At 42.7% G+C, this 26,733-nt stretch overlaps 2 protein-coding genes across 2 annotated transcripts in view; both read left to right on the forward strand.

The window, feature by feature from the left end:
• ctnnbl1 (catenin, beta like 1) overlaps window positions 1–17,950 on the forward strand; it is a 44,206-nt gene extending 26,256 nt beyond the window's left edge. The window contains exons 14-16 of the mRNA XM_086214097.1: window positions 10,350–10,487; window positions 11,035–11,107; window positions 16,741–17,950. Coding sequence (XP_086070223.1) covers window positions 10,350–10,487; window positions 11,035–11,107; window positions 16,741–16,829 — 300 coding nt within the window. The 3' untranslated portion in view covers window positions 16,830–17,950. The remainder of the gene's footprint in view (window positions 1–10,349; window positions 10,488–11,034; window positions 11,108–16,740) is intronic.
• A 6,077-nt stretch (window positions 17,951–24,027) lies between these two features.
• vstm2la (V-set and transmembrane domain containing 2 like a) overlaps window positions 24,028–26,733 on the forward strand; it is a 39,644-nt gene continuing 36,938 nt past the window's right edge. Inside the window, exon 1 of the mRNA XM_086214098.1 lies at window positions 24,028–24,395. Coding sequence (XP_086070224.1) covers window positions 24,278–24,395 — 118 coding nt within the window. The 5' untranslated portion in view covers window positions 24,028–24,277. The remainder of the gene's footprint in view (window positions 24,396–26,733) is intronic.

Consider the following 26,733-nt stretch of genomic DNA (forward strand, 5'->3'; position numbering starts at 1 on the left):
GATAGATGTATTCATGCAGACTTTGAAGGCTCCAAGATGATATTCAGCTTTTCATTACTTCACTTTTTTTTTTAAATGAACACCGCCATTAATATCACATTTAAAACTTCAAAGCAGCCAAGGTGTTTACAGAAGTCTTAAACTGAGTTGGCATAGCAGAATAAAGCACACAGGTAACAGATTGTATTAATGATTATCATGCAGAATATATATAGGGTTAATTCTTGCTGTGCTCCAGTAGTCCGCTGAAGCCTTTTCTGTGTGAGCATGTTGTAAAAAGTGACCTGGCCTTGAAACTTGAGTTTAACTGTCGACTAGTTGAGTGTAGCCTGAGGATTGCTGCCCATACTAGATTTTTACCATCACATAATATGACCCAGACCAGAACTTGCAGGATTAATTAATCAATTTCATTTTTTTAAAGCTGGAAACCACAGATCAAGATTTATTTTTGGCATAGACACCTTTATTTAACAGTAAACAGACAGGAAATGAGACGGGGGGGGGGGGGGTGACATTCAGCAAAGTCCGGGATGCGAACTGTTCATCAGCTGTGTATGTGACATGCGCGCTAACCACTTTACTACCTGAGCGTCATCGATCTCAAAGGCCTTTATGAGATGTGACACCCTCTGACATTGGACCCCCCAATCGAGATGAGGGGAAACTTTCCCAAAACCCTGCAGCACAGAGGGAAAGTCAGGCTCCTTAAAGAGGTCCACAGATGAGGACAGGTGTGTTAGAGATCTACAAGTACGCAGCAGATCATCACAATCACAGGATATACAGTAACAGACAGCAGGTCTACTGCTTGGATTAACACGCAGTGCTTCATTGCTGTTTTATGAAGTAAAAGAAGGTTTTGTTGCAACTAATATTGAGCTGTTCGCTCCTGACGTACAACCTGTTATTTCCTTTTACTGGTGTGTGTGTGTGTGTTTGTGTGTTTGTTCATTTCCAACCTCAAATTGACCTGCTGAGGAACTAACAAAAGAGAACAGATATAATTTCATTACGGACAAAATGGAAAAAGGTGCTATCTTATCACACATGCACACTTTTGTTATTTTGCAGCTTGATAACAAAAATTCAAATTGCATTACAGATTTGCAGATATCAGCCACAATCCCTGTTGTAAAGGGTTTGAATATGTGATCAAAATGTTGCCCCTTTTTGCTAGATAAGATTTATGGTTGCATGCAGTTTCACATCCAAAGCCATGAGGGACGAGCACACAAAACCGTCACAATCCTGCTGATAAGAATATGACAGTTTACAGAGGAATGGAAAGCTCGATAGCTGTGTGTGAGGGTCCTATTGAGCTGTCTGTGTGTGTCAGTGTGATGAGCTGTGGGCTAGACAGAGCGATGGAGGGATACAGATGGAAGACAAGCGGCCAGGCAGGAGATCATGGCTTCAGCAGAGGGAGAGAGTGAAAGAGAATCAAGAAAGGCCCATATCAGACCAAGAAGTGGAGTTAGGAAAAGATAGAAAGATGAGGGGAAAGGGTAAATAACGGGAAAAAGAGAAATAGAAAGACGTCACAGAGAAGGAAGTCAATGCAGAATTGATGAGGGGAAAGAGTTGAGGGTGGAGACCGATAAGTGTGAGATTCCTATCTAAAGATGACAGAAGATTAATTTCTCAGACAGACATCGCGGTGAGATTGGCAAGAAAAGGCCAGACAGTTTGACATTTTGTCTCCCTCTTGCTCTCCTTCTCCCTTTTCTCTCTCTCCCGGCCTTTTTCTGTCACTCTCTCGTCTTTTCCTCCTGGATGGCCAAAGTATGACTTTGTGATAACCTGGTGATAAGAAACCTTGTGTGCGAGTGCCACTATCTTTGAAACCACAAAGCCTTCAGCAGTTCAGAGGCTTTCTAGGAGTCATGCAGGACGGGATAACATACCTGTATGTGCCACAGCAACAAAATACCATTCAGGATGCACTTTAAAAGTCAGATTCAATTCTCAATACTGTATAACAGACCAATAAGTGTGCGTCTTTTATTTCATCAAGGCTTTTATATCCAATCTAGATTAATCTTTTTGCACCTGCTCTGTAGGATACAGGACTCCAAGACTCTGGTCGGAAAGGACATTTTTCGGAATATTTTAAGTTTTCCAGATGGTCCTTGTTCCAGTCTTTAATCCTGCTGCAGTGCATGAGAGATCACACAGCTGAAACCTCACAAAATGTTCACCAAACCAAGGTGGCGACAAGCTCATAGTGTATAAAAGCAAACCTGATCCAAAGCCCAGAATCCTACATGTGACAGGGCGAGAGATGTGAAAGACAGGTTTTTGCCAGTTGACATGTTGGAAGCATTTACCAGATGAGTCACTCTGCTTAAAGAAGATACAGACATAAAAGGGTTATGTGTAAAGATTAATCACACAGTTATTGAAAATGTGAACCTAAATGAGGTCAGATCTAGAGACGGAGACTATAAATTTATAGTCGCTACTTCATCATTAAGAACTTTGTCGATCGCTTGAAGTTTCAAAGGAGGCTGTGGGGCGAAGTGTAATTTCCACTAGACTCGTCAACACTCACCACAGAAGACAAAGCCAGGAGCTGATTAAAAAAAGTTGGCCCTAGCTGAGAAAGTGGCGCTAACCACAGTCCGTTGGACTGCTTAAGCAGCCAAGAGCTACATAACCATCACCTGCCGCTATAGTAACGATTTAACCAGTATCTTTGATTTTCCCGATGATAGATTGTGGAAATCTCTCTAAAATGCCCGTTCGTAGTCAGGTCTTATCATTGCTACTTTTGAGCTTAATGTGAATGATAAGTCAATATTACAACCAACATATCAGGTCTAAAAAGAGCACAAACAAGAGGTGGGGTCATGTCAGCTTTGCTCCTAACAGCAGGCAAGTATCAGAATTGCTCAACTACCCATATTAAATTCCTTCAAAACCTTCACAATCACTTGATGTCAGGTCATTTTTGTTTCGAAGGAATTCCTGTTTCAGTGTTTTGAGTCTACACTAATATTGCCTCTTGTACTTAATTTAGCCCAATGTAGCACTGAGCAATAGACTCACGTCTGTCTGAATCATGTTAGGTTGTGTTAGTTAAGGTGATAAAGATGCCAACCCAGTTCTGTCCAGCTCCTCAGCTAAAAAAATAAAAAGCAGCCGTTTTATCTCTCTGCTGCGCCTTTTTGCTTTCCTCTAGTTAAGCCTATTTTTAAGGGGTGGTAAGCAAAATGTTTTCTCCCCTGCAACGTATTATCCACAGATTTCTCACGAGGATAGCAAAGAAAATACTACTCCTGAGTTTCCTGTGCATCTCCAGACCAGTCCCGTTTAATAAGCTGCTTATTTTCCTCCCACCTTGGTATCTCTCTTTCTCCATCCCTCTGATTCTTTAATTCTCTGCCTTAATGCTTTTCCCATCCTGTTATATTTCTCAATTTCAACTCCCCTCCTGTCCTCTGTTTCTCGCACTTGCTGTGACTGCACCGAAAAAAAGAACACGTTTTGGGCCATAACTCATGAATTCACACTCTTTAATTATGGCACAATTTCACGCAAAAGTAATAGCATGAAATGATGAAGTGACTACATTCTATATTGAAAAGGTCAACTTCAGCGTTGAGTCATAGTATTCTGCAAAAATACTTTTCTGGACATTATTCAGTGCCATCTCACTAACACCTTGATGGACTTATGAATTCCATTTCACCAAAAAAGACCCTTGAAACCTTTAATTAAGTTTCTTTCTTCCATGCTACATCTAGCTTATTCTATTCTGAGTCTGGATGGAAACTGTAACTGGACCAGTTTTCTGTCCTGTTTGTTCCCGACACCTTCCTCCACTCTTCCCCCTCTTCTTTCATCCTCCCTTGAATGCTTCCATCCCATTTACTTTTACGGAGGGTATCCCTTATTGAATCTCTCAATTCAGTGTTGCCCTTCACGTCTGGGTAGGCTCTGTTTCCCTCCTCCATCTTCTCTGACCTCTTTGCGTTCCTCCATCTTTCCGTTCTTCTCCAATCCTTCCCTTGGTGCTCAGCTTGTTGATAACAGCTCTTAGAGATTGATGAAGCTCAGCAAAACTTGGCTGAAGCTGACCTCAATACTGTAAAATGCTTGAGTGCACTTTCCTAGCACCTAAGAACCTGTGTGTGTGTGTGTGTGTGTGTGTGTGTGTGTGTGTGTGTGTGTGTGTGTGTGTGTGTGCGTGCGCGTGTGTGTGTGTGCGTGCGTGCTCGCGCGCTCGCAGAAGCTGCAGAGATGTTCTGGTTTAGCATTGCTGACGGTAGACATTTAAAAAGAAAGTCTGTGTTAAGTTGGAATTGGTTTGGGACCAGAATGTGATAAACTTAGTTTGCCATGAAGGTACGATTTGTGCTTCATGTTCACACTCCAAATCTATGGAAGGGAACCATGGGACCAAAAAGTTGTGAGATGCAAGAGAAATTTGTTAGCATGAGCTGTTTGCTAAACTCTCAATTTACTAGTCGACTTACATTTGCAACAGTGACCTGTGGTCACAAGATTTGGTTCCCAACTGTTTGTTTTTTTTCATTGTAGGGTTTTTTTTTTTGTAAGTTGGCTGGCCTTGGTGGTGCTACATTGCTCCACCACAGTTTAGAATGCTAAAATTGTCCCCTTACATGTTATACTTTTAATGTCTTCCAAGAATAACCCTTCTACTTCTCTTCATCCTCTTATATTTGTCTTCACAGTATCACGCCTTATTTCAAGTTCCTTTATCTTTACACACCCTCTAATCCCTCAAAAGTCTCCTTCTATTCATTCATTTGTTTCAGATGAAGTTGTGGGGCTCTACTTCTGCAGCCAGCTGCCATAAGAGCGCTTACTTCTTAAGCTAATTTCTTTTGCAAGGTAAAAAAAGCAATGGCGTTCATTCTTGGATGGCAGCAAAAAATGCCTGGTCAGCGACAGGAGGATGAATTCTAGAGATTTGGGAAATCCTGACCATTCACTAAGATACATTATCATATTTCTATGCATCTCTTAAAACTAAATAGACTCCTTGAGCCAGGCAGATCAACAACCACACCCTCATGTATAACTGTACAATTAAAACTTGCCTGTACAATTAACCTCATAAAATAGTTTCTTGCGTGATCTCGAGATGACGTGAACTTGCAAATCCAGTTGCCGTGTTAAGGATTTCTGAGTTCAGGATGTCCGCGTTCCCCTCAGACTGGATGACTCAGTTCTCTTGGTAGCAAATCCCTCCTCCCCTCTGACAACATCACTCGTTTGCTTTGCCTCACTTTTTGAACAAACTGTAATTGATGTGTACCTGAAGCACAGAGCTGTTTTCTCTTTGGGAGATTATCATAACTTGGAATCAGCATGGTGTCTTGCACTCTCTCAAAGTTCCATGTTTTTTTTTTTGCCACAGAGTTTACCTCATTATCAACCTCTGTGTCTCAGTGTTGTTTAATGAGGATATCTAACCTCTCTTTTTTGCGGGCATTTGCTTAAACCTCATAAAGAATGCTACATCCTACACACCCAACACAAAAACACACACCGTCACAGTGGGTTTTTACAAAGTGCTGACAAAGAAATCACTTTAATTCTGCATCTAAGCATCCCAGCCGAGAAGACGGCGCCTGAATAACAAGCAGTCTCATACACACACTCAAAGGCAGATGCACTCACTATATGAAACACACAAATAAATAAAGGCGCTTGTTCAAAGACAAACGCATCATACACGTTACGCACAGGCACAAACACACACGTGGTATTTAGTAAGAACACTCACTGTGAGCACACAGGCACAGTCTTCCATAAATCATAGACAAGACATCACACAAACACACTCGAACAAAGCGGGTGAGTTATAGTAAAGGGGCAGAGACTGAAAATCACTGCTTATTACTTTGTCGGTACTGTAGCCAGACTGCCAGGCTCCCCTGAGGTTGCAGTAATTGTCTTGTCCAATCCCTCTTTTCAACACCTTACTCTTTCGCCGCTCTCTGTGTCCAGTGTTTGCCGGGGGGGGGGGGGGCACAAAAAAATATTGCTGCAATGTCAAAACTCAGACGTGGACAAAACTCTGCTGCTACTTTAATAAAAGCTGCCCAAATTCGCTCTGGGTTTGATATCCAACATGTCCAGGGTTTAATGAATATTTAATACACTGATTCATCATGTGACTTGAGGGTCTTTTGTCCTCTCTATTGCAATGAGATGCCCCTGAGGGTGCTGGAAATTGACCACTCCAGACCTTTTTTTCCCTTCCTTTTTCTCCCTTAACTGTTGAACTTGTCAGTTTGGAGGCTTTTAGGAGATCAGTGAACTTAGATCAGTTTTGGAATTCAGCTTTTCCCCCAAACTCAACTAAAACTGAAATGTTAAAAAAAAACAACCTTAAATCCTGCTATACATGCTTACTGAGCAGGACTGACTCGGGAATTAAATGATTCAGATAATTTTAAATTGTGAAACCAAAGAGCAAAGCAGGGTTATAACTCTCTTCTTGGTATGGATGCAGGCATTTACATGTCATTTGCAGAGGCATAAATCCAGCTTTAGGCTCACGGGTACGGTAGGAGTGAAAATACCCAAAATACTCAACGACAGCAATTACAACTCCTGATTTTATCTGGAGTGCTCCGCTGTGTATCATTCTGTTTTACTGGGTGGCGTCTGATCACTTACAATGGCGTCAGCTCAGCTGTCAGAAGCCTCCTACAGACTGTCAGATTATAGCAAGGCTAACAGTAGTCAAACGGTGAAACATGGATCTGATAATCTTGGGTGCAAACATCACTCAGATGAGATGCTGACACCCACTGAATCTTTGGCTATGAGGCAAGTCAAAACATAAAACAATCATTTAATTATATCTACACGCGTCAGGGTTCCCACACTGGCTTCTGTACGGGTAGAAAGCTACAGAAAGAGGAAGAATAGAAATGGGGACACAAGTATAGCAGTTTGGTAAGTAGCATTATTGTTCGCGTGCCTGCGTAGTTGTGCTGATCGGAGCGTCGTGTCATGTTGTGTCATGCTTTTGTGCAAAAATGGCCTTTGAACTTGTCACAGTGCAACACAGGACCACTGCTTTGAAGTCACAACTCAAGATATCACCTTGTTTAGTCATCGCCTGTCTGAGACTGCTTTACATAGCAGTCTCTTCTAGTCTCAAGGGGTCATTACTCACAAGTAGGTGGACAAGTTTAAGGCTGTTCACTCAAATATTCATGCTTCTGTCACATAATGACAACTAAGCAAAAATAGAGGAAAAGCACAAGATGTAGTTTGAAACTTCATGAAAAATAGCGCCTTTTTAATCTTTTGGGGGTTTTTTTGTCTAGGAAATTAAAGAGATTAGAAAAACAACTTCTTCAAAAGGTATAATTCCATGATAAAACAGCAAATGGGGAAGCAGAAGCTTCTCTCGCTGCACATCTCCACAGGGAGCTTAGACAGAGATTCTGAGCATGATGTCAAAGGCTGATAGCACAGCGCTTCGTCTCCCAGCTATGTGTACATTGGGCATTTATTTGGATGAAGCAGGAAAGACATATAGAGCTCTTAAAGGCCCAGCAGCTGTCAGTCATTTTCTCTCTTTGTCGAACACTTTAGGGGCGAGTCTAAAACAGCTTAATTCTTGGCCAGTCAACACACAAGAGCTGACAGTAGCCAAACCAATTCGCCTGTTGGTTCTTTTTGCTCATTCAGATAGCGGCAGCAAACACACGCACACAGAAGAAGTCATTTAAAGTAAACTCAGGAGGAGTTTAGCTTCTATACTTGTGTAAATGTTGTCTCCTTTAGAATTGGAGCTGATGAAGCACGTAAAACTGTCGGTTGCTGCCGAGTGAATACTGAGGAGGGGTGTCAGCGTTCCTCCTCTGTTCTTCGGACTACCACATCTCTCTCCCAGACCCGCTCTGAAGTCTGTGAATGCAGTGTTTGCACACCAGATTTGTACTTGTATTCAATTATTGACAAATGAGTCAACACATTTTGCATTGACTGTAATAAGATGTCGAAAGGTAGCAGCAGTCAGACTATATTGAACCTGCAGGGAGTAAAACATTTTCTCATTATTTCCGGAATTCCTAAAGGTTAACCCGGTGAATCCAGGTGGAAGCTGTTGTTTTCCTACGATTTCACTAATTAAATCTTCGATCATGCCATGTGCTTGTAGACGAGGTGCATTAGACTGATTAAACAAGGATTTAAAGCCTCAAGATGGTCAAGACATGGATTATGCTGAAGGAATAAATCACTACTAAAGTCCAATTAATCTCCGCCAGACTTTTTTTCTTTGATGTTTTGATGCTTCATCCACCTTTCGCTGGTCCTACATATTCAGGCACACTTTTCTGTTTTGATGGATTTGATTATGAAACCTGCGTATATTTGCTGCAAGCTACTTTATTCTCCACCAATAATGAGTCGGAGTCGTCCTGGAAACTGAGATAATCCTTCTCCTCCAGGAAGGAGAGGAAAATGGTTTGTATTCAAATAGTTGTGTTTGTGCTTGTTAACAGCAACAAGGCCAAGCTTTGGGACTGAGATATCTCTTCGTTTTGTAATAAAACAGAAGTCAGTGCTCAGTGTTTTACCCAGAGGACACAGGGGAGACCAGTGCCCTACATTCAGTGGCTTTATTAAAGGTTCTTGTTTTAATTATCTGCATTGTTTTTGCATTTTTTAACATGCTAAAACAGGCCTTTGTTCTGAACTTGGATCTGCTCATCTTTTCATCTTTCTTGATGAGAGCAGGGTGACGCCCTGAAAGTGATGTCGTGACCAGGGGTCTCACAATTTCCATAATTAAGCTTTTAAATCCCAAGCGGGATTGCTGTTCTTGCAGTATTTTTTCCCCCTTGCACACCCCCGCCCACTCATTCCTATCCAGCTGCTAGTTCACATGCCCATCTGTAGCGTGCATTCATCTCATGACTGCCGAAGTCAAATCACCAGTAGTTGTGTTTCCACATAATTGTCAAGCTAATTGTGGATACATCCAAAAAAAAAAGAAATGCGATTTACAGTAGGCGTGTTTCCATCAACATGTTTGGAGAGAATAAATAGGCTGCGTAAAACCTACGTACGTACGTACCTGTAGATGGCATAACTTAAAACATTGGGTATGGCTGTAAACACGTAGGAGTAGAAGAACCGTCCATCAGCGGGGAATGGAGAAAGGTCTTGAAGGGTTGCCTTTGGCAGCACGGTGGTGAAGTTGTTAGCACTGTCGCCTCACAGCAAGAAGGTTCCGGGTTCGATTCCCGGCTGGAGCACGGGATCTCTCTGTGGAGTTTGCATGTTCTCCCTGTGCCTGACATCAAGAGGGGACGAGGCTGATTGATACTCTAAATTGACCGTAGGTGTGGCTGTGAGTGTGAATGTCTATATGCGTTGGCCCTGCGATGGACTGGTGACCTGTCCAGGGTGAGCACCCACTGGGCAAGAACTGGGTGCTGGGATAGGCTCAAGGGTCAATGCAAGAATCAGCATTGACCCTTGGCTCTTATTGATGTATTTTCATGACTAGGAAATCAGTCATTATCCTCAATATATGAAATGTTGCCAAGCCAAAATATATTACTGTCACTGTCATTGAAATGTAAATTGTAGTCACTCCATGGGCAGAGTTAAAGCTATGTAAAAGCCATTGTTTCTGTAGCAGTCCGATGGCTTACACTCTAGATTCTCCTCTTCCCCTCCGGTCCGCTTCTTAATCTCTAATGATGATTAATGTGGGCTGTGTGCACATTGGCAGCACTGTGTTATTGGCATACTGACAGAGTTGTTAAGATGGATAACTATGCAAGCGTGTATGTGAATACTACCATTGGAGCCCCCTCCCTTGGTTTTTGCAGCTCAGCAGTGAAACCAATTGATTTGGGTGTCTGGTCAATGAAGAAAATGGATTTGTGGAAAAGCTGAAAAAAATAACACCTAAATTAAACTTTAGTCTCTGGTTTTCTTAGTCCGTTTAGCCACTTTTTGTGAGTTTGTGGTTGTTAGAATAACAATAGAATCCAGTAGATTGAATTATATTTGCCTTGTCATGCAGAACATATTCATTTGTCAACAGGATAACTCGCAATCAATAGGACTGCTGTTCCTGAAACTTGGTGGAGGGGTGTAGCATAGGCTAAGAATGCAGTCAATTTTGCATCAGGACTGAGATTACGCTAAAACAACCAGACCAAGGTAATGGGTTTTGTTGGAGTGGTGGGGAAAAAAATGGCAGAGAGAGACCCGATTACATTTACAGCCAAATCTGGAGGTTTTCCTTAATAGTTCAGAAAATAATACATATTAATGTTCCACAGAGTGCCCTTCCAGTTTATGAATGTGTTTAACCTTTTTATGTGTATGTGCAGGAGATGGTTCGCCGCGGGGAGATCCTTGATGACAGCATGGAGGATGAGTTCTACCTTCGTCGCCTGGACGCAGGGCTGTTTGTCCTTCAGCTGATCTGCTACATTATGGTGGAGATCAGCAACTCGGGAATATCACAGGTACGCAAGTACACACACACACACACACACACACACACACACACACACATACACACACACACGCAGAGGCACACACTCACAATGACTCCGGCTTGGTGAAAATGGTCTCTCTGAGATTAATTATTGTTAAATCATCTGATCGGACAAGCGATAAAAGCAGACAGGAGGCTTTATGAGCCCTGTAGCCAAGAGTCTCATTCATTTCCCACAAGTCTGGTTTAAAGGCGTAGTTACTCTGGTAGGTAATCTGGTAAGAATAAAATGTTAGGCTCCAAACAAACAGGGCAAAGTGTTCACCCCTGCTGTTAGAAGTAAGGAGACGAGGGTGAAACTCTCAATATTCCTTGGATTTAATGACTTTCAACAGCGGTCACAAAAGCTGAGCAGCGGCTGCAAGAAGTGGTTAAAAGGGGTGGGTCACTTAGATACCGTAACTCCATGAGTATAAGCGCAGCCCTCTGGCTGACTGTTTAATGTCGTGCCGTTTGATTATATTTTCAGTGTTGCGTCGAAATGATGCACCTAATCATGATCACTGTGCATTTAGCTGCAGCAGAGAGTCCATCAAATTCTCAACCTACGAGGAGGCTCTGTCAAAGTAGTGCGCCACATCATGAGAGGTGAGTATCCTTTCTCTTATTTCTTTTCTGTCTACTAAAAAAAAAAAAAACGACAACAGCATCAGTTCACGGCCAACTTTAGCAGCTATGTAAAAGCAGGCAAGAAATGGAATGAGTTCCATTAACCCTGCTGTAATGGCTCTTTTCTGCATTTTCATCCTAATTTTTTTTATCATTTACATATTTTCCTCCCATTATTTAATCATTTTAACAGCGTAGTAAGCACATATTCTTTTAAATTACACTGAGTGTCTCCTTAATGGAGACCCTTTTTGACTTTAAATTGATTCTTTGTTTGGCCCTCTGTGGCAATGTGCTGTTAATGAAACTCAACACTTCCCACAATGACTCACTACAAGGGATTATGCCACGCTGCACTGCTGGGGGCTTTTCATATAAAATGTTTGGAGGAAGTATAAGCAAATCATCTTGACTTCCTATTAAAATATGCTAAAAATAAACAGCGGGGTGAGTAAAAATACATGTATAGTTTTGTAAATGTCTTTCTTCAGTAAAAGCATATAATTCTAGGGGACTTACACCGTCTGTGGAGTTATTTACAAAAGTCGTTCTCACACAATGTTTGTTTTAAGCTTTAATTTGGGTTCAAATAATAAAAAATGCTCTTTAGCCATGGTTGAGTTCTTCTGTTAACAAACTGGAATCTTAATCTTCTGGAAGCTCCACAGGTTGACATGGACAAAATGACTCCTCAAATTATGAATTCCTTACCTCAGAGGGTATTATAGTAAAATAGGAAGTGGTGTGTACTGTGACAGGATGAGCTACCGACTTACAGGAGCTGTTTCTCCACATGAAACAGTTCTTATTACTTTCAGAGGAACATTTTGTTGGCACGTTTTGTAAAAATCCTGTTTCCGAGCGCTTCTCAAGAAAGCAACATTTCAGGGGAAAGTGCTGGTTTGATCACTGCTCGGTTGGGTAGCAAGACCTCGCTGTCTCACTTGCCAAAGTGTTTGTGTCAGAAAATGATAAATACCATGAATAAAGTCATTCTTCCTTATTCTTTTGAGCAAAGAAGAGTGTCTTCCATAAAACCTCTGTTAAAACTCAAGCTTTAATAAGCTCTTGCTAATCATCCCCATTTGTGTTCCAAGTTGGGCCGCAGCTATAGACTACTTCAGTAATCGAGTATTCTTCATATTGATAAATACTTTTGCTTAATTAGTTTTCTTTCTTTTCTTTTTTTGGGGGGGAAAAAACAGCACTTTTATTGCTTAAATGGCATACAATAATGTCTAATCATAATCTATTTAGTGCATTTAGTTAGGTGCCAAACAACAATCTGCTTCTGAAATGAAAAGCTGTCGGCATAAATCTGTCCATAAGGTAGTGTGATTTACTGGGAGAGTGTGTGCGCGTGTGCGTGTGTGTGTGTGTGTGTGTGTGTGTGTGTGTCTTGGGTGCTTGTGTGGGTGGGTGGGTTGTGTGTGGGTGCAACATTGTAGTATTTTTTTTCTTAACTAGCCCTTACATATACAGTACAGTTGTCATATGGTCCAGTCTTGAGGGAGAATGTCTTTAACGTCCTACCTTGATGGTTGGAAGATTTCATCAGGTAGCTCCTTACTACCTCTACTTGAGAGCTTGGCTTGGTTTTCAAGGAGTCCGTTAGCGTGAATTCATTCTATTCCTGTCCTTCTCCGCGTTACACTTCACTTGATTTTTAAATGAAGGTCTGATGAAGAGAGTTTGCATAGTGGAATGTTGGTAATGGAGGAATCACTGCAGAGAAGTGATGGGCTGCACTAAATTCCTCTTACAGTGGTACCTTTTTAATAAATGCACTTCATTAATACCAGGACCAGTTGGTGGGGACTCGGCAGCCTGCCCTGAATATTACTGCTTCATGTTATGACTATGACATAGTAGCACATGGACAAGATTTGGCAGGAAACCATCCAGTCCAAATGCCACGCAATTACCATCTGTAAACCAAAAAACATTTAGAAATATGTGGAGCAGAACTGTTTTAGTACATGAAGAATTGCCTCTCTGCCTTTTTCCCCACACAGACCTTAACACTTCTTGTCTGTACAAGTTCCAGTTACCTTTTATCCACCCTACCTGTGTCCTGATGGTCAAACACTGAGCATCCCGGTTCGCTAAAAACTTATGTCATCACATTGTGGCTTTGTGACGAGTAGAGACAATCTCCATGCCAGTCACTCTTCTTTTTCTTCACTATCCTAAAGAATTCCCATGCTGCCTTTTGTTTTGTGTATGGCTTTCAAAGTTTGGGCAGGTGTGTTATTTTCTTCTCAGCGTGACATCCATCCTTCCTGTATCATTGTCGGATAAAGCAGGAGAGGCTCCACTCACACACCCTCTGGCTCTTGGTGGCATGTAGTACTGATGATGGAGCCATCCGTCACGCATGGTGGTGCCAACAGCGTGGCAATTCTCCAGTCTTGATGCGTGTGCGTGTGTGTGTGCGTGCGTGCGCACGTGTGTGTGTGTGTGTTCATAAATGTGTTGCTTCTTTTTTCCCCCCATCTGCATATTTGTATACACGTATGCTCTGGTTTCCATGATGCATTTTGCTCACTATAACATCTTTTTTTGCTTTTGGTTGCGTTTGCATATTTTCATGTCCTTTTTATACTTCCATGTCCCCCCCTTTTTTTAAAAAAAAAAAACAAAACCATCACACACCTTTCAGAGACAGTCAAGGCTTTGTGCACATGTTTGCTGCCTGTGCGACTCAGTGAGCATATTGTATTCAAGTTTGTCCTGGTAACACTTCATACATATTTAAATGCATGTTATGTGTCCTTGCATCTTGTTGTCATAATGTGTAGGTGTGTTTTAATGGCTGAGTGCATGCATGTTTAATTGTATCACTTGGTTTCTTTTAACGCGCGTGCGTGCGTGCGTGCGTGTGTGTGCGTGCGTGTGCGTGCCTTTACTTTTTCCCTTATGCCTCACTGGGGAGTTCCCACCAGTTTCAGGTGCCCAGCTGGTTAATGTTGAATTGCAGGAGAAGGTTAAACACTTTAGCGAGTGTGTCGCCATCTCTGCTTTCCTTAATGGTTTCGACTCACTGAATGAGAAGAGGCTCTGTAGGGAAAGGAAGGCGTGATTTCACTAATGTTGTGATTTCAGTTGCTGTACGGTTTTCCCATTCCAGACATCTCAGAGTTTCGAGTCGGTAGTTCATGTGTCAGATGTCTCGGCTACATTGGATGGAACTGCTTCGCAAAGATCCAAAATACAGTCTAATAATGCAACACAATGGCTCTTTCATTCAATTAAGTAGCAGCCTGTTCTTAGGAAAGAAACAGTTAAAAAAACTCAACCCGCCAGATGGCCGGCTAAACATAGCTGCACAATTTAGCAGGGTTTTTTTTTCTCAAGGTGCCCCCTCTTATGTTTTTATTGTCCTATTGCTGAGATGTGTTGGTCGCTTTAATTATATCTGCTGCAACGGCATCAGTGATTGCACCTCGTTCGATGGTTATACAGCCAAACATAGTGACCCTCGACATGTCAACTTAAACGCAGTAGGAGACTGCGGGGGCCGACCAGCTCAAACCAGCTTGTGACTGATGCATCAGTGGTTTCAATGAGTCCTACTTCAGCAGCTGCATCTGCAGTCACAGTCCATGTTCCCCGCTGCAGAGGCTGCTCCTGGAAATGATTCTCCTTGTACTCATAGCAGATCAGTCCCAGTCACTGACCTGAGTAATGGCCATGCTCAGTACAGTATTGTCCTCTGCCATGTTGCCGTGGTGACGGAAGGAGAATACCAGCATGCTAAAGAAAAGGTTGTGCGGGAAGTTGAGGAGTCACAGAATCGCTGACCTTTCTGTCTCACTGGCTGTCTGCACTGTCATTTATGCATGCGCGCACACACACACACACACACACACACAGCAGAGTGGCTCTCTCTACCGCCTCTCTCAGTCAGCTTTGTGATTCTCCCTGTTATATCCGACACCACTGGAGAGAAAATTCCTCTCCCTGGTGCTGCCTGGAAGCTCCACGTCACTGTGCTGCCATGTTTCCAAGCGATGCCATTCAAGTCCACACAGTTGGCCAAGCCAGCCGTCCTTAGAATACCCGATGACAGAGTGACCTCTGTTCTTCAGACGAGGGACGTGTCACACTTTGCCCTCTGGCCCGAAATGGAACACACTCAAGAAACCATCCACGTCTTATGCTGGTGTGCGCCCAACCTCTGAGTCACCTTACACATCTGTACCACTCGTGTCTGCAACATTGTGCTGCTTGATTTGAATGTCTAATTTTGGGCTCTTCTAGAATCTAGTTCATTGTCATCCAGGGGTCTGAATAAATCCCACAAATCAATCTGGGCGTGAAATCTTTCCGGCTTTATCAGACATAAAGTTTGGCTGCACTCGATACCAGTCCCATATATTGAGACCTTGTCTCATTCAATACTTTATCATGATTTTTGGTGTAATTTATTTGTTGTATTGTGTCTTTTATCAGAACCACTGAACTGAATCTGCAAGTAAGTTGAATTGTCATTGTTATTAATGTGAAGAATACAAGTAAAACCCCTAGTTGTCATAAATCAGAATTAGGCCACTTAATATATGCAAGTGTGTGCATTTATGGTCTCTCAGGAAAAGTTATGCACAATTTTTCATTTGTGCTCCTACAAATGTTCAGCAACACAAGTGAGTGATACACTTGTGCAAACTTTTTTTTCTCTATGGAAAATGCAGTATTTTAGGATAGTTGTGAGATCCTGGAGCCCAGTTTACCTGTCACTAGCTTTTATTTACGATCTGATAACATTAAAAACTTGCCTCCCCAAATAAACCAAACCTAAATCTCCTCAGTGTCTTTGACAGCCATGTTTTCGTCCTCCAGAAGCCCGCAGGCTCTTGTCAGGAAAAGCCCCCCCTTCATTCTTGTCTCTCTGCAGTGTCACTCGGAGAAAAGTCGTTCTTTTTCATCTCTCTGTCTCGACATCCCTGGGTTCAGCGTGTAATCCCCGCCTCAGAGGCTGGCTGGGAGACAGAGCGAATGTCTGGACTCCGCCGGGACTGCAGCAGCTGCAACTTTCTCTCTCTGCACATTAGACTCACAAATTGACCGTCAGACCGTCTCAGAGGCCTCGTGAGGAAGGCAGACGCACGAAATGAGGCAAACACTTAGATGTACACAATGAAGATGTCGCACTGCACAACCGGAGGAGACGTTCAGTACAGCTGCTGCCCGGGAAACTCTGCATATGAGACATCCTCCGACTTTTGGTTGCATAGAGGTTCACTGGATTCAAGTGAAAAACGCTATTGATGTGCTCAGACGCAGTTTAGCTTTACAAATATGAAGTGAGAACAATCAGATCCACCCGACTCCACCCCCCTCCTCTTCAAACCCAGGAAAAAGTTGCTTATTTCTCATTCATTAAAAAACTCGATTGCTGGTACTTTTCATCAATACAGTACAGAAGCATTTCCCTCTTTTTTTCCTCCCTGGTGTTACTGTGATCAGGTTTTTCAGCTCTGTTGTTGTGCCTTCCACTATCAAGCAATCCCTAACCAAGTTTAGGCTATGTACCAGCTTTCATGTTCACCAGCAGGTGCTGCTGGTCGATCAGGCCCGCTAACCCTCTGACCGGCCTCTCTGTTTTGCAGAATACGCCGAGAGCATCGGGGATGGAAAGAGTGACGAGTTCAAAGAGGCGGAGAGGAAGAGGATCATGGACCTTGTAGACAACTTCTAATTTGTCTTTATTTTTTAACTTTACTTGGAATATTTTGGGACTGACGAGCGACATGGGTCTGTTTTCCTGTAGCTTCAGTCACCGAGAATGTTGACATGCACAGCAATCCTGTATTCATCGTCTTGATTTAAAGCAAAGTTATTTTCTGTCAGGTAAAAAAATGTGACAATATTAAATGTGGCTAAACTTATGAAGTTAACTTGAAACTGCTGGGGGGGGGGGGGGGGGTCAGACAGCTCTGGAGATTCATATAATGTCCATCACAGCAAACCCACGTCCAGAGGTTGGCCAGTAAGAAAGAAGTAGACTCTGGGGTTCATGGCAGAACGGGAGTGTTTGAAAGGGGGACGTATTAAATGCCAGTGCAAAACAACTAATTCTTTTAACTGTGAATCATCTAAAGTTAGAGCCTCAGAATGAAAAATCTAGAGCTGGAAACGAGCGTAACAAGTTCTCTTCGGACGGATTAATAATAACCTGATTTGTGTTGGCTTTTTATCCCAATTTGTGGAGATAAAACTATAAATGACACTCAGATTAAGTAGAAATAACTGCATTGTGGTTTGTGTGAATGTCACAGTGACCTTTGACCTTCGGCTCCAGTCCCAGGGGAAGTACTTTTACTCTTCTACAGTTAAAGAAATACGCTCGTTCCAAAGCTGTCGAGTTAATGAGAAAGTGACAGATGCGACGTGCGCGTGAGGTGACATCAACCTTTGACCAGTTTTTTTGTTTTTGTTAGTTTCATCTGTAAGTCCCAGTGGACGTTTGGAGCCAAATTTGCTGGAACTTCTCTCAATGACATTCCCGACTAGACGACAGATGGGCAACCTTGATAGCAGAGGTATGAAAATGAGCTCATCTGTAATTTATCTAATTCATGACATGGAAACAATATTTATGTGTAAAAAACATTTGTTCCGGCGGAATGACTGTGCATGTTAACCTGCTTCATGGTGAGATTCCTGGAGCAAGATCGCAGCTCGACTGAACGACAGCGAAAACGTACTCGGTGGCATTCTGTCCCTCCTTTTACTCTCCTGTTCGTTTCAGATTCAGGTGTAAAATATTTTGTAATAAAAAGCAAGAAAAAACATTTGGTAATAAAGTACTTGATTGTGCGTTTTGGTTTGTTTTGGGAATGTAGCTGTGCCGTCAGTGGGATTGACGCAGCTTGTTGACAAAGCGTCTGTGTGTGTGTGTGTGTGTGAATCGCATCGTGTCGACAGTGACTTTCCCGCTACGCAGATGGAAGAATATACAAATGTATATCAGCAGCTGAGAGAGAGAGAGAGAGATGCTACTTCCTCTTTATTTGTCTGAGCCCACCCACTGCTGCATCTCAGCTGCCTCCTGGAGCTCTCGGCTCACTGACGATGTTCTTTGACGTTGTTCTCGCACGCGCACACACACACACACACACACACACACACACACACACACACATCAGTGCGGAGGTGTATTATGGTTGAGCTGCACACAAACAAACCTACTGTATTTTTCTTGCTGTCTTTGGCATCATATTTTCCGATTTTTCACTGGTGAGCCAGGAACATTAGCACTTTGTGTGTGTGTGTGTGTGTGTGTGTGTGTGTGTGTGTGTGTGGTGAGAGAGAGAAGATTAAGCAAAAGGAGGATCTTTTAGAGAGATGACCCACTTCAACTCACTATTTTTAGTCTGATAGGAGTTTTAATCATTTCTACAGTGTCAGGCAAATTTTGTATTAGTGAAAAGAATGATTTCTTACCTACGTGATCCGGTCAGATCAGGGCCTCCCACACTGGGGTTTGGGGTCAGTTTGGACTATGGGATGTAATGAGTAGATAAATGACGAGTAACAATGAACAGGCCAAAACTGTAGAAACTGTTGTTTTTGAAAGTTATTCTCAATAATTTATGCCCTTTAGTTTTTTTGGGTAATAAAAGTGCTCTTCAAATGTGTAGATAATTCTTACCTGGACTCTACAACTGTCACATGACCCCCAGGAGGACGAACCACAGGTGACCTCAGTGACCCCGATGGTGTAAACAAGAGACTGCGACTCTTCACAGTTCAGAGCGGAAGAACCCTTTAGTGTGAGAGAGAGAGGGAACGTAGACAAAATCACTCCGCATCTTAAAGCTCAGGGAAACATTTTGGTACATGTTTCTTCAGGTTCCTCTGCATACTCTGACATGATCCCAGCAGGAAACTGTCGTGGGCTGGGGCGGGGGGTGGGTGGGTGGGGGGGTTTCATGCTGCATCTTCACCAATTCTTAATATCACTTAGTAACAAGATGGGTAGAGCGGCAGGGTGTCATTTGCATATTATATTGGCAGAGGAGGCCAGGCCCCATGCATCTCTTATCAGTGATTATGACTGTGGCGTGTTTAACAGCGGTTGTACAGCAATTTCACAGCCGAGGGGAGGGAGAATAATTGTATTTTCCAAATGACTGAGTGCAAACACTGTGCACTGCTGTGCTTTTGGGCTTCTCTCCTTCTTTAGGAGGGGACGGAGAGAGGGAGGTATTCTGTTGAGAGGAAGCACTGGGATTGATACTGTGCATGACAGGGACGTTAATACAAGTGTTTACATGCATCCATGACTTGAAAATCACAAACAACAACATCTTTGTATATTTGGCACAAAGAGAGGCTCAGTTGCGGGGACCGACCGACATGGGATTTTTGAGCCTGATACCAATTATAGAACAGAAAATATCACCTATGAATGATATGTGCAACCAGTACAGTGCATTTCTGTCCTGGACTGAAAATAGACCTTTCTATTGTTTTGTTCACCGATTTTGCACGGATATGAGTATGTAAAGGAACTCGCAAGGCTAATTTCTGAGAAAAAAACATTGAAAATATTTCACATTGTCATATATGACCGTTTTACATTGGTCTTTATTTAAACCAGGGGTGGACAATCGTGCCATGGAGGGCCATGTATACGCAGGTTTTCCTTCCAACCAAATGCTTAAACAGGTAATTCCACTGATGAATACACCTTCAGCCACAGAGGAGTGTTAATCAGTGGAATCACCTGTTAAAAGTGTTTGGTTGGAAGGAAACCTGCATACACATGACCCTCCATGGCACATGATTGCCCACCCCTGGTTTAAATAAAGACCAATGTAAAACGTTACAATAAAAAAGGCAGGGGTACCAGAGCGCTCCCTGCAGAACACCATTTTAAATCAAGTTTTTTTTTTTATGTCAGCGTGTATTGAAAAACATATACACCAAAAGGATATATTGGAGCTAGGCCGATAATAGTATATCGGTCGGGGCCCAGTAGGTTGTTGAATGTTTTCACATCTAAAATGAGATTAGTTAGATTTTAGACATCCTTAAGTTGTTCAGCAACCAGTCACAAACAGGCCAGAAGACAGTTAAGCACAAGAAGCGAATGTGTTGGACAGTGCCTTGAATTGTTCTTGTATTTCTGTAAAAATTAAAAAGAGTAACAAGATAGTTTAGCTTGCTGGTGACATGCTAATGTTTGCTGACCACTGTAATATGCTAAGCTAACTAGCTTGTTTACTCCTAAATGGCAAACTAGCTAGTTTATTCAGGACCAGGATTGTCCTCCAAATTATTTGTGATGTAGCAAAACATGTTTTTAGGTTGGCCTCCGCAAATCAGATTTTCACGGAGCACATTTCATTCATCAGTGGAATCGGACAGCCTCCTCAGAGAGAGAGGCTAATGACTGACATTTTCAACTGAAACCGGAACAAGAAGAGAACACATTTTCGCTGGATGGGGGCTTGAAATGATTTCTGTTAATGTTCTTTGTTGTAATAAAATCTAATGATATTTCAGTGATTCTGAGTGAATGTGGGGAAAACAACACTAAACGAAAACAAAAGTGTGAGCGAGGTATTCGCCGTGCTGGTACAGCTAAGAGCAACATGATAACAGGGGAAAGATGGCACCAGCCTGAGCTCGCCACGGGGGGGAAAATCACAGGGTGTGACGTGTGCATTGTGTCTGACCTGCAGACTCGGAGCTGACACGTTCAGCCGTGAACATGCACAGACAGTCGGTGTAATGATGCTGACAGGGCATGAGGCTCAACTGGACCGGCTTCGCTTCATTAATGTCTGTCAGAAGAAAAGGAGGCAGGAAGAGAGGAGACCTGAGCTGACAGACTGGAGCTGCTCAGAGACGGGAACAGACGATGGCATTTGGAGTGAAAGAGTTAGGTGTGTGTGTGTGTGTGTGTGTGTGTGTATATATATATATATATATGTATATATATAGGGGGGGGGGGCTCCTACTGCTTTCTTTATTTGTTAAGTGGATTTGCAGCTTAAATTAATGTACAGATCGCAAGATCGACAATATTCACAAACACTGACTTTTTCAAATGCTGTTTTGGACATTGTACTTGATATTTTGGTGTTTGTTTTTTTCTATCTGTCAAGGGACAACAGGTGCAAATTAGCCTTTAGCAAACTAGCTAAGTAATATAGCTAACCCTGGTTGGGCTAACTCATGACTTTAATTTTTGCACTACCCCTGCAAAATAAATACATAAATTTAGGGAAGGAGTTGCAGCTCATGGGCACAAATTGATTGAACTATTGCAACAAATTATATCTCGTGACTTCAAAATGGTTAAATGAAATTTAACTCAATTAATTAAATTGAGTGAGCAACTAATATATCTTGTGTCCCCCCCCCCCACCCCCTCCAAAAGTTTTGTTTTGTGCATATGGCGTTTTTCCAGTGCTCCATATGAATCTCAGTTTACTTTCTTTCTCCAAATGGTTGACCTGGCCTCGCCTCTGCTGTGGTCAGGACCGGGCCTGAGCTCAGCTGCTGTATGACGTCAACGCCACAAAATTGTTCATTTAACTCCATAATATTGGACAAAGCTAATCCTTTTCCTTTCCGACTATTGTTTTATGGGGACAGAAAAATACTACCGAGCAACTATTACTATGCTTCAGTAAACGGGAGCCTGAACATACCCCAGAGGGAAACAGTGCATCGGTTGGTAATCATCATGATAGCAGCACATGCAGTTAGCAAGCACACAAATGTCTGGGTGAATGGATTCATGTGTTCAATTAGAATGAAAAAACAGAGAGAAACAAAGTGTTAATGGACGGTTAATGACAATATACCTTCTAACAGGAGGAGGTACAAAAAAAAATACCTGCTTGTCTCCAGTTAACAAAAACAAACCCAAAACCTTGTACAAACGGCTGAGGACAATTTTAAGCGGAACTTCCAGTTTGTGACAGAGGCTGCAAATGTGAATGGTGAAACCACGAGCATGATATTCTGTATGATTATCTGAATTTCTATTTTAAAACACAAATTTTCTCTTTTAATCATTGTGAGTATTAATTGACATCGACCCACCAATATTAAAAACAAAAAAACACCTTTGTGACGTAGCAACATGATGTAAATGAATACATGTTTTAGGTTCAAAAGAAAACACACAGCTTCATTCATGTATTTGAAACATCCTATAAAATCACTGGAACGTTTTTGCTTGTTCGAGTATTCATATATATATATATATATATATATATATAACTGCTGTTAACTTAACTGTTAACTGCTCCATATATATATATATATATATATATATATATATATATATATATATATATATATATATATATATATATATATATATATATATATATATATATGGAGCAGTTAACACAGGGCTAATATGTTAGTAAATGTTAGTAAGGCCTTGTCTTGCTCTGCAGGAGATACATGGGGTGGACGCGTCATCCGGCTTAACAAGGTGAACAAATCCCATGGCTGGAATGTGCTGTTGTGCTTAAGATCTATGAGGAGAACACAAGCAGTGAAATATTGCTCCATTAAGCCCAATGGCCCATATCATTGTGTGGCTTGTCATTGGAAATCTCACCCTCCGAAGCTCAGTGTGTGATCAACACCGGCTGTAACACGGACAGTGACGCTGAGGCTGCCGCTTCAGCACCACGGACAGCGAAGCTTCCCCTCCTTGTGTACGAGAACCTCCAAATGTGATGCGTGCTGCTCAGACCGAAAACCTGCAGCTGCTGCCCCCGTTTCCATCATTGTGGGTCGGTCACTCACCCCAAATACCGCTCATGTGTGCTCTTGCCACGAGTGTGGATGAAGAACGTCTTACTCTATCAGAACAGGAACATGAACACCAAGTATCCAAGAACACAAGTGGGATGAAGAGTGAATCTTGAGGAACCCCCCTCAGTTTCCCTCTACAGGCCTGGGATGAACAGCAGGATACAAAAGTGTGAGCAAGACACCGAACTTCTAATTGATTCTGATGAGTAGGTTGGCGCCTTAAATAGCAGCCTCCATCCTGTGAGTGAGTGTGTGTGTGTGTGTGTGTGTGTGTGTGTGTGTGAGAGAGAGAGAGAGAGAGAGAGAGAGAGAATAGGTGAATAAGTGAACAAAGTAAAGTGCTTTGAGAACCATAGATTTGAAAACAAAAAAGGAAAGGAAAACGCCACCTTTAACACTGTAACTACAACTTCTTAGGGAAGTTTGAAAGAACAGAGAATGGCAACTCTGCAACTTATTAAATTTAGAGCACAGTTGTGTGAGGTATGGCTCTATAGAGCAGGTTTAGTAGTCGACAGGGGCCGTGGGAAGTTAATGTGGTTGTGGTCTGCTGCTGAACAGTTACTGTGATTCTAAATGTTGGGACACAGCAGCAGCAGCAGCAGCAGCAGCAGCAGAAGAAGAAGAAAGCTCTGAGTGGAGCATATCGACCCAGCTCAGGTGCAGCTCAGGTTAGATTTTCTAAAAATAAAACAATGAAATCCATAAAATAATATAAAACATGCAAATAATAATAATAATATGCTACACAAAATGGGCTCATCTCCACGGGATGCTAGAAAAAAAATCATTTGATTTAATTTACAGCGAACAAGATTACGTTTTTTAAATTTTCTCTTCGGATCTTTTCTTTTACTTGAGAAGAGGACGCTTTTACACGCTCATATCGCTACAAACGTCCTTTACAGTCCAGTGAAACAACAGAAATGAATGAAATGTGTGGTCACGGCGGTCAAGGTGAGCGTTTCTCAGACAAAACTCTTGCAGGTGAGTAAAAACGCGTTTTCATATCACTTCTCTAATTACTGGTATTCCCTACTGCATGCCGCGGCACTTCCTATGTGAGCTGTCTCCCTCCGCCACATGTAGAGCCGACGGAACGGAAGCAGAGCCACTCAGTCAGTCAGTCCGCTTTCGCAGAGGGGAGACTGCTCCGACTTTCCGCTTCTTTCTTTCTTTCTTTCTTTTTCACAGGTACCTCGCTCCCCTTCCGCGCCACGACAATTCAACTGGATTTAAACACACACAAACAAACAAGACAACAAACAAACAAACAAAATTCTGACGTGCCCCTCCACCCGATGTGAAGAAGACAGAGAGGGAAAGGAGAGCTGATCAACCAGAAGAAGAGCAATGGGAGCGTTCAGGGTGCTGCTGGGGACTTTACATTACATGGGACTCTACATGCAACTTAGTGTCACCACGAGGCAGTCTGGACACGGCGAGATGGAGAACCGCATCTCCGGTAACGGTAGGTGTGAGATCCGCCTCCCCCGTGAGGGGAGGCTGCGGCGAGGACGCGGCACAGAGGTGCTTCTCACGCAACAAAAGATCAGCTCACGGATGCAGATATGAGACTACGTGTGTTTGTGTCTGTCAGACAGATGGTCAGTAACTGGGATCTCCAGCTGCCGTTTCCAACGGTGTGCGCAGCCTAGAAAGCTGCTTATTCATTCCTTTAGAAGCCTTTTCCAATGAGTTGAAGTACTTCTGATAGTGGCGCCTTGAAAGCTCTTCTGAGATCTTTGGCGATCCAGCTGTGACTGACAGGGTTTTATTTTCCCAGAGAGCTGCAACCATCCTCCTCCTGCTCTTCCTCTTCCTCCTCTCTCCTGGTCATTAGATGATTCATTCAGGCAGAGCGGAGGTGATGTCAAGTGGAAGTTAGTGAAATCTACAGGAGGCTTCCCAAAACCTCACGCAGTCCCCCCCACCCCACCCCCATTCAGCATTTACACTTCATTCTGGACTAATATCCTGTTTTGCAGCTCTCTGGATGGTCCTGGTGACTCTGGCCCAGCCTGCCGGTCTCCACAGGTGTCCCGCTGTCAGGTTAACAGATGCGCCAGAAGCACTTAGGGGAGGGGTTGTGGGGGTGCAGGGGTGCTGGCGTAATAAAGCGAGGAGGAGAGGAATCAGCGGAGATGATAACTGGCAGGTGTGCATGGCTGAGTGTCCTTGAGAGCTGACTGACACTCCATCTTCTTCAGCCAACAAGCGTGTAACGCTTCTTTATCCTGGGCTGCAGCTGAACATCCCACTTTCGGCGCCTAGAAAGGGACCTCAATGAATCCAGCTATAACCTATTCAACACCCGCTAACGAGAATCCCATCACTTTTAGCTAGGATGCTGAAAACTGTATCGTGATTACATATTTCCATTTAAGTCTCCGGTTATGGATTATTATCAATGAAAGGATTTAATATGGCTTTTTTTTTTTTTATTAATACATGAAACTTTCCCACTTGAATATTTTCATTTTGTTGGTCTCATTAACTAAAACTGACGGTCAAAAAGCTTGTTGTCGCAGCTCAACAGGCCGTGACTCCAGCGGCTGTTGTTACTGTTGGGGCTGGCGAGCTGTTCAGAGTGTCTGAAACCTCAAAGCGTTTACCGTCGTCAGAGCTCTCCCTCTGTCATCTGACATGAGGAAAACCTCGTGGGGGGAGTGTGAGTCCCATGAAGCCCCTTGTGATGCGTTAAGGAGCATCACATCTGAGTGGCTCCTTTAAAAACATAAAACGACGTAGCCAGCTAGCCTACACCTAATTGATTTTACTCTTATTTCCCAGTTTTTTGTTAGTATCAGGGATCCAAAAGCGAGTTTTTCATTATATCGCTACTTTAAAAAGTAGTTTGTGGTGAGTTGTTCTTTCACTGTGGACAATGAACACCGGCTGCATTCGTTTTCTCTCTTAATCTGTCCGCTGCGTCACAAGTGGACGGTACCACTGAAAAAACACACAGCGTAAATGATTTACCGTGTGTTTGTCACGCTCAGGCATCCAGGAATATGATTGGCTACTTATGATCCAGGTGGGAAGCGTGCTTTGGGTTCTTGCTCATACGAGCAAACTTCGTGAAATTCTTATGTGCTTTCATGGCGATTACTTTATTATTAATCTATTGAAAACTTTGTTTTTTTTATTGTTATTTCTGAATACCTGATGCACATCGCTATTTATTATTGCCCAGGCTTAGCAGATATGATCATCTTTTATTAATTAATGATCTATCACTTGGTATCGTCACATCTTCATCCTGGTTCTGGCAGGATTGACGGAGAGTAACATCCAGAGAGCAGATCTCATTAGTCCACTTATTAGCTTCTGCTTTGCTCCACGATAATAGCTTACAGTGTGTGTGTGTGTGTGTGTGTGTGTGTGTGTGAGACTCCCGTTGTCATCCTCCAGTTCCTTTCTTTTGGGGGGGGGGGGCCTGATGTGATGGGGTTCTATGGTTTTCTCCCATGATTCACTGCTGCAGCATCCATTCTGCTTTTAAGTGCGGAGGCGTGTTTCTCCGCTCTATCAAATTATCATTCCTGGCATTTTGTCATCTCTACAAGATCCTAACTGTCCTTGTTGTGCTTTGAGCGGTCAAGTTGGAGCGGTATTGGAAAGATTCCTGTCATAGCATGAAGGAAAGAAGCAGTATCCTTGGGAGAAGAGACAGCCTGGGAGATACATCGGAACAGTGTGGTTGATTTTCATAGCGATGAGAGTGTGTTGATTTATCCTGGTGGTAGATTGAAAGAAAAGAGGAGGTCAACAAGTGGATTTAAAACTCCAGATTCTGTAATCCCTAA

This window comes from Aulostomus chinensis, chromosome 9 (assembly GCF_037954235.1).
Source record: "Aulostomus chinensis isolate RoL2024-O1b breed Wild chromosome 9, RoL_Achi_v1.0, whole genome shotgun sequence".
NCBI lineage: Eukaryota > Metazoa > Chordata > Actinopteri > Syngnathiformes > Aulostomidae > Aulostomus > Aulostomus chinensis.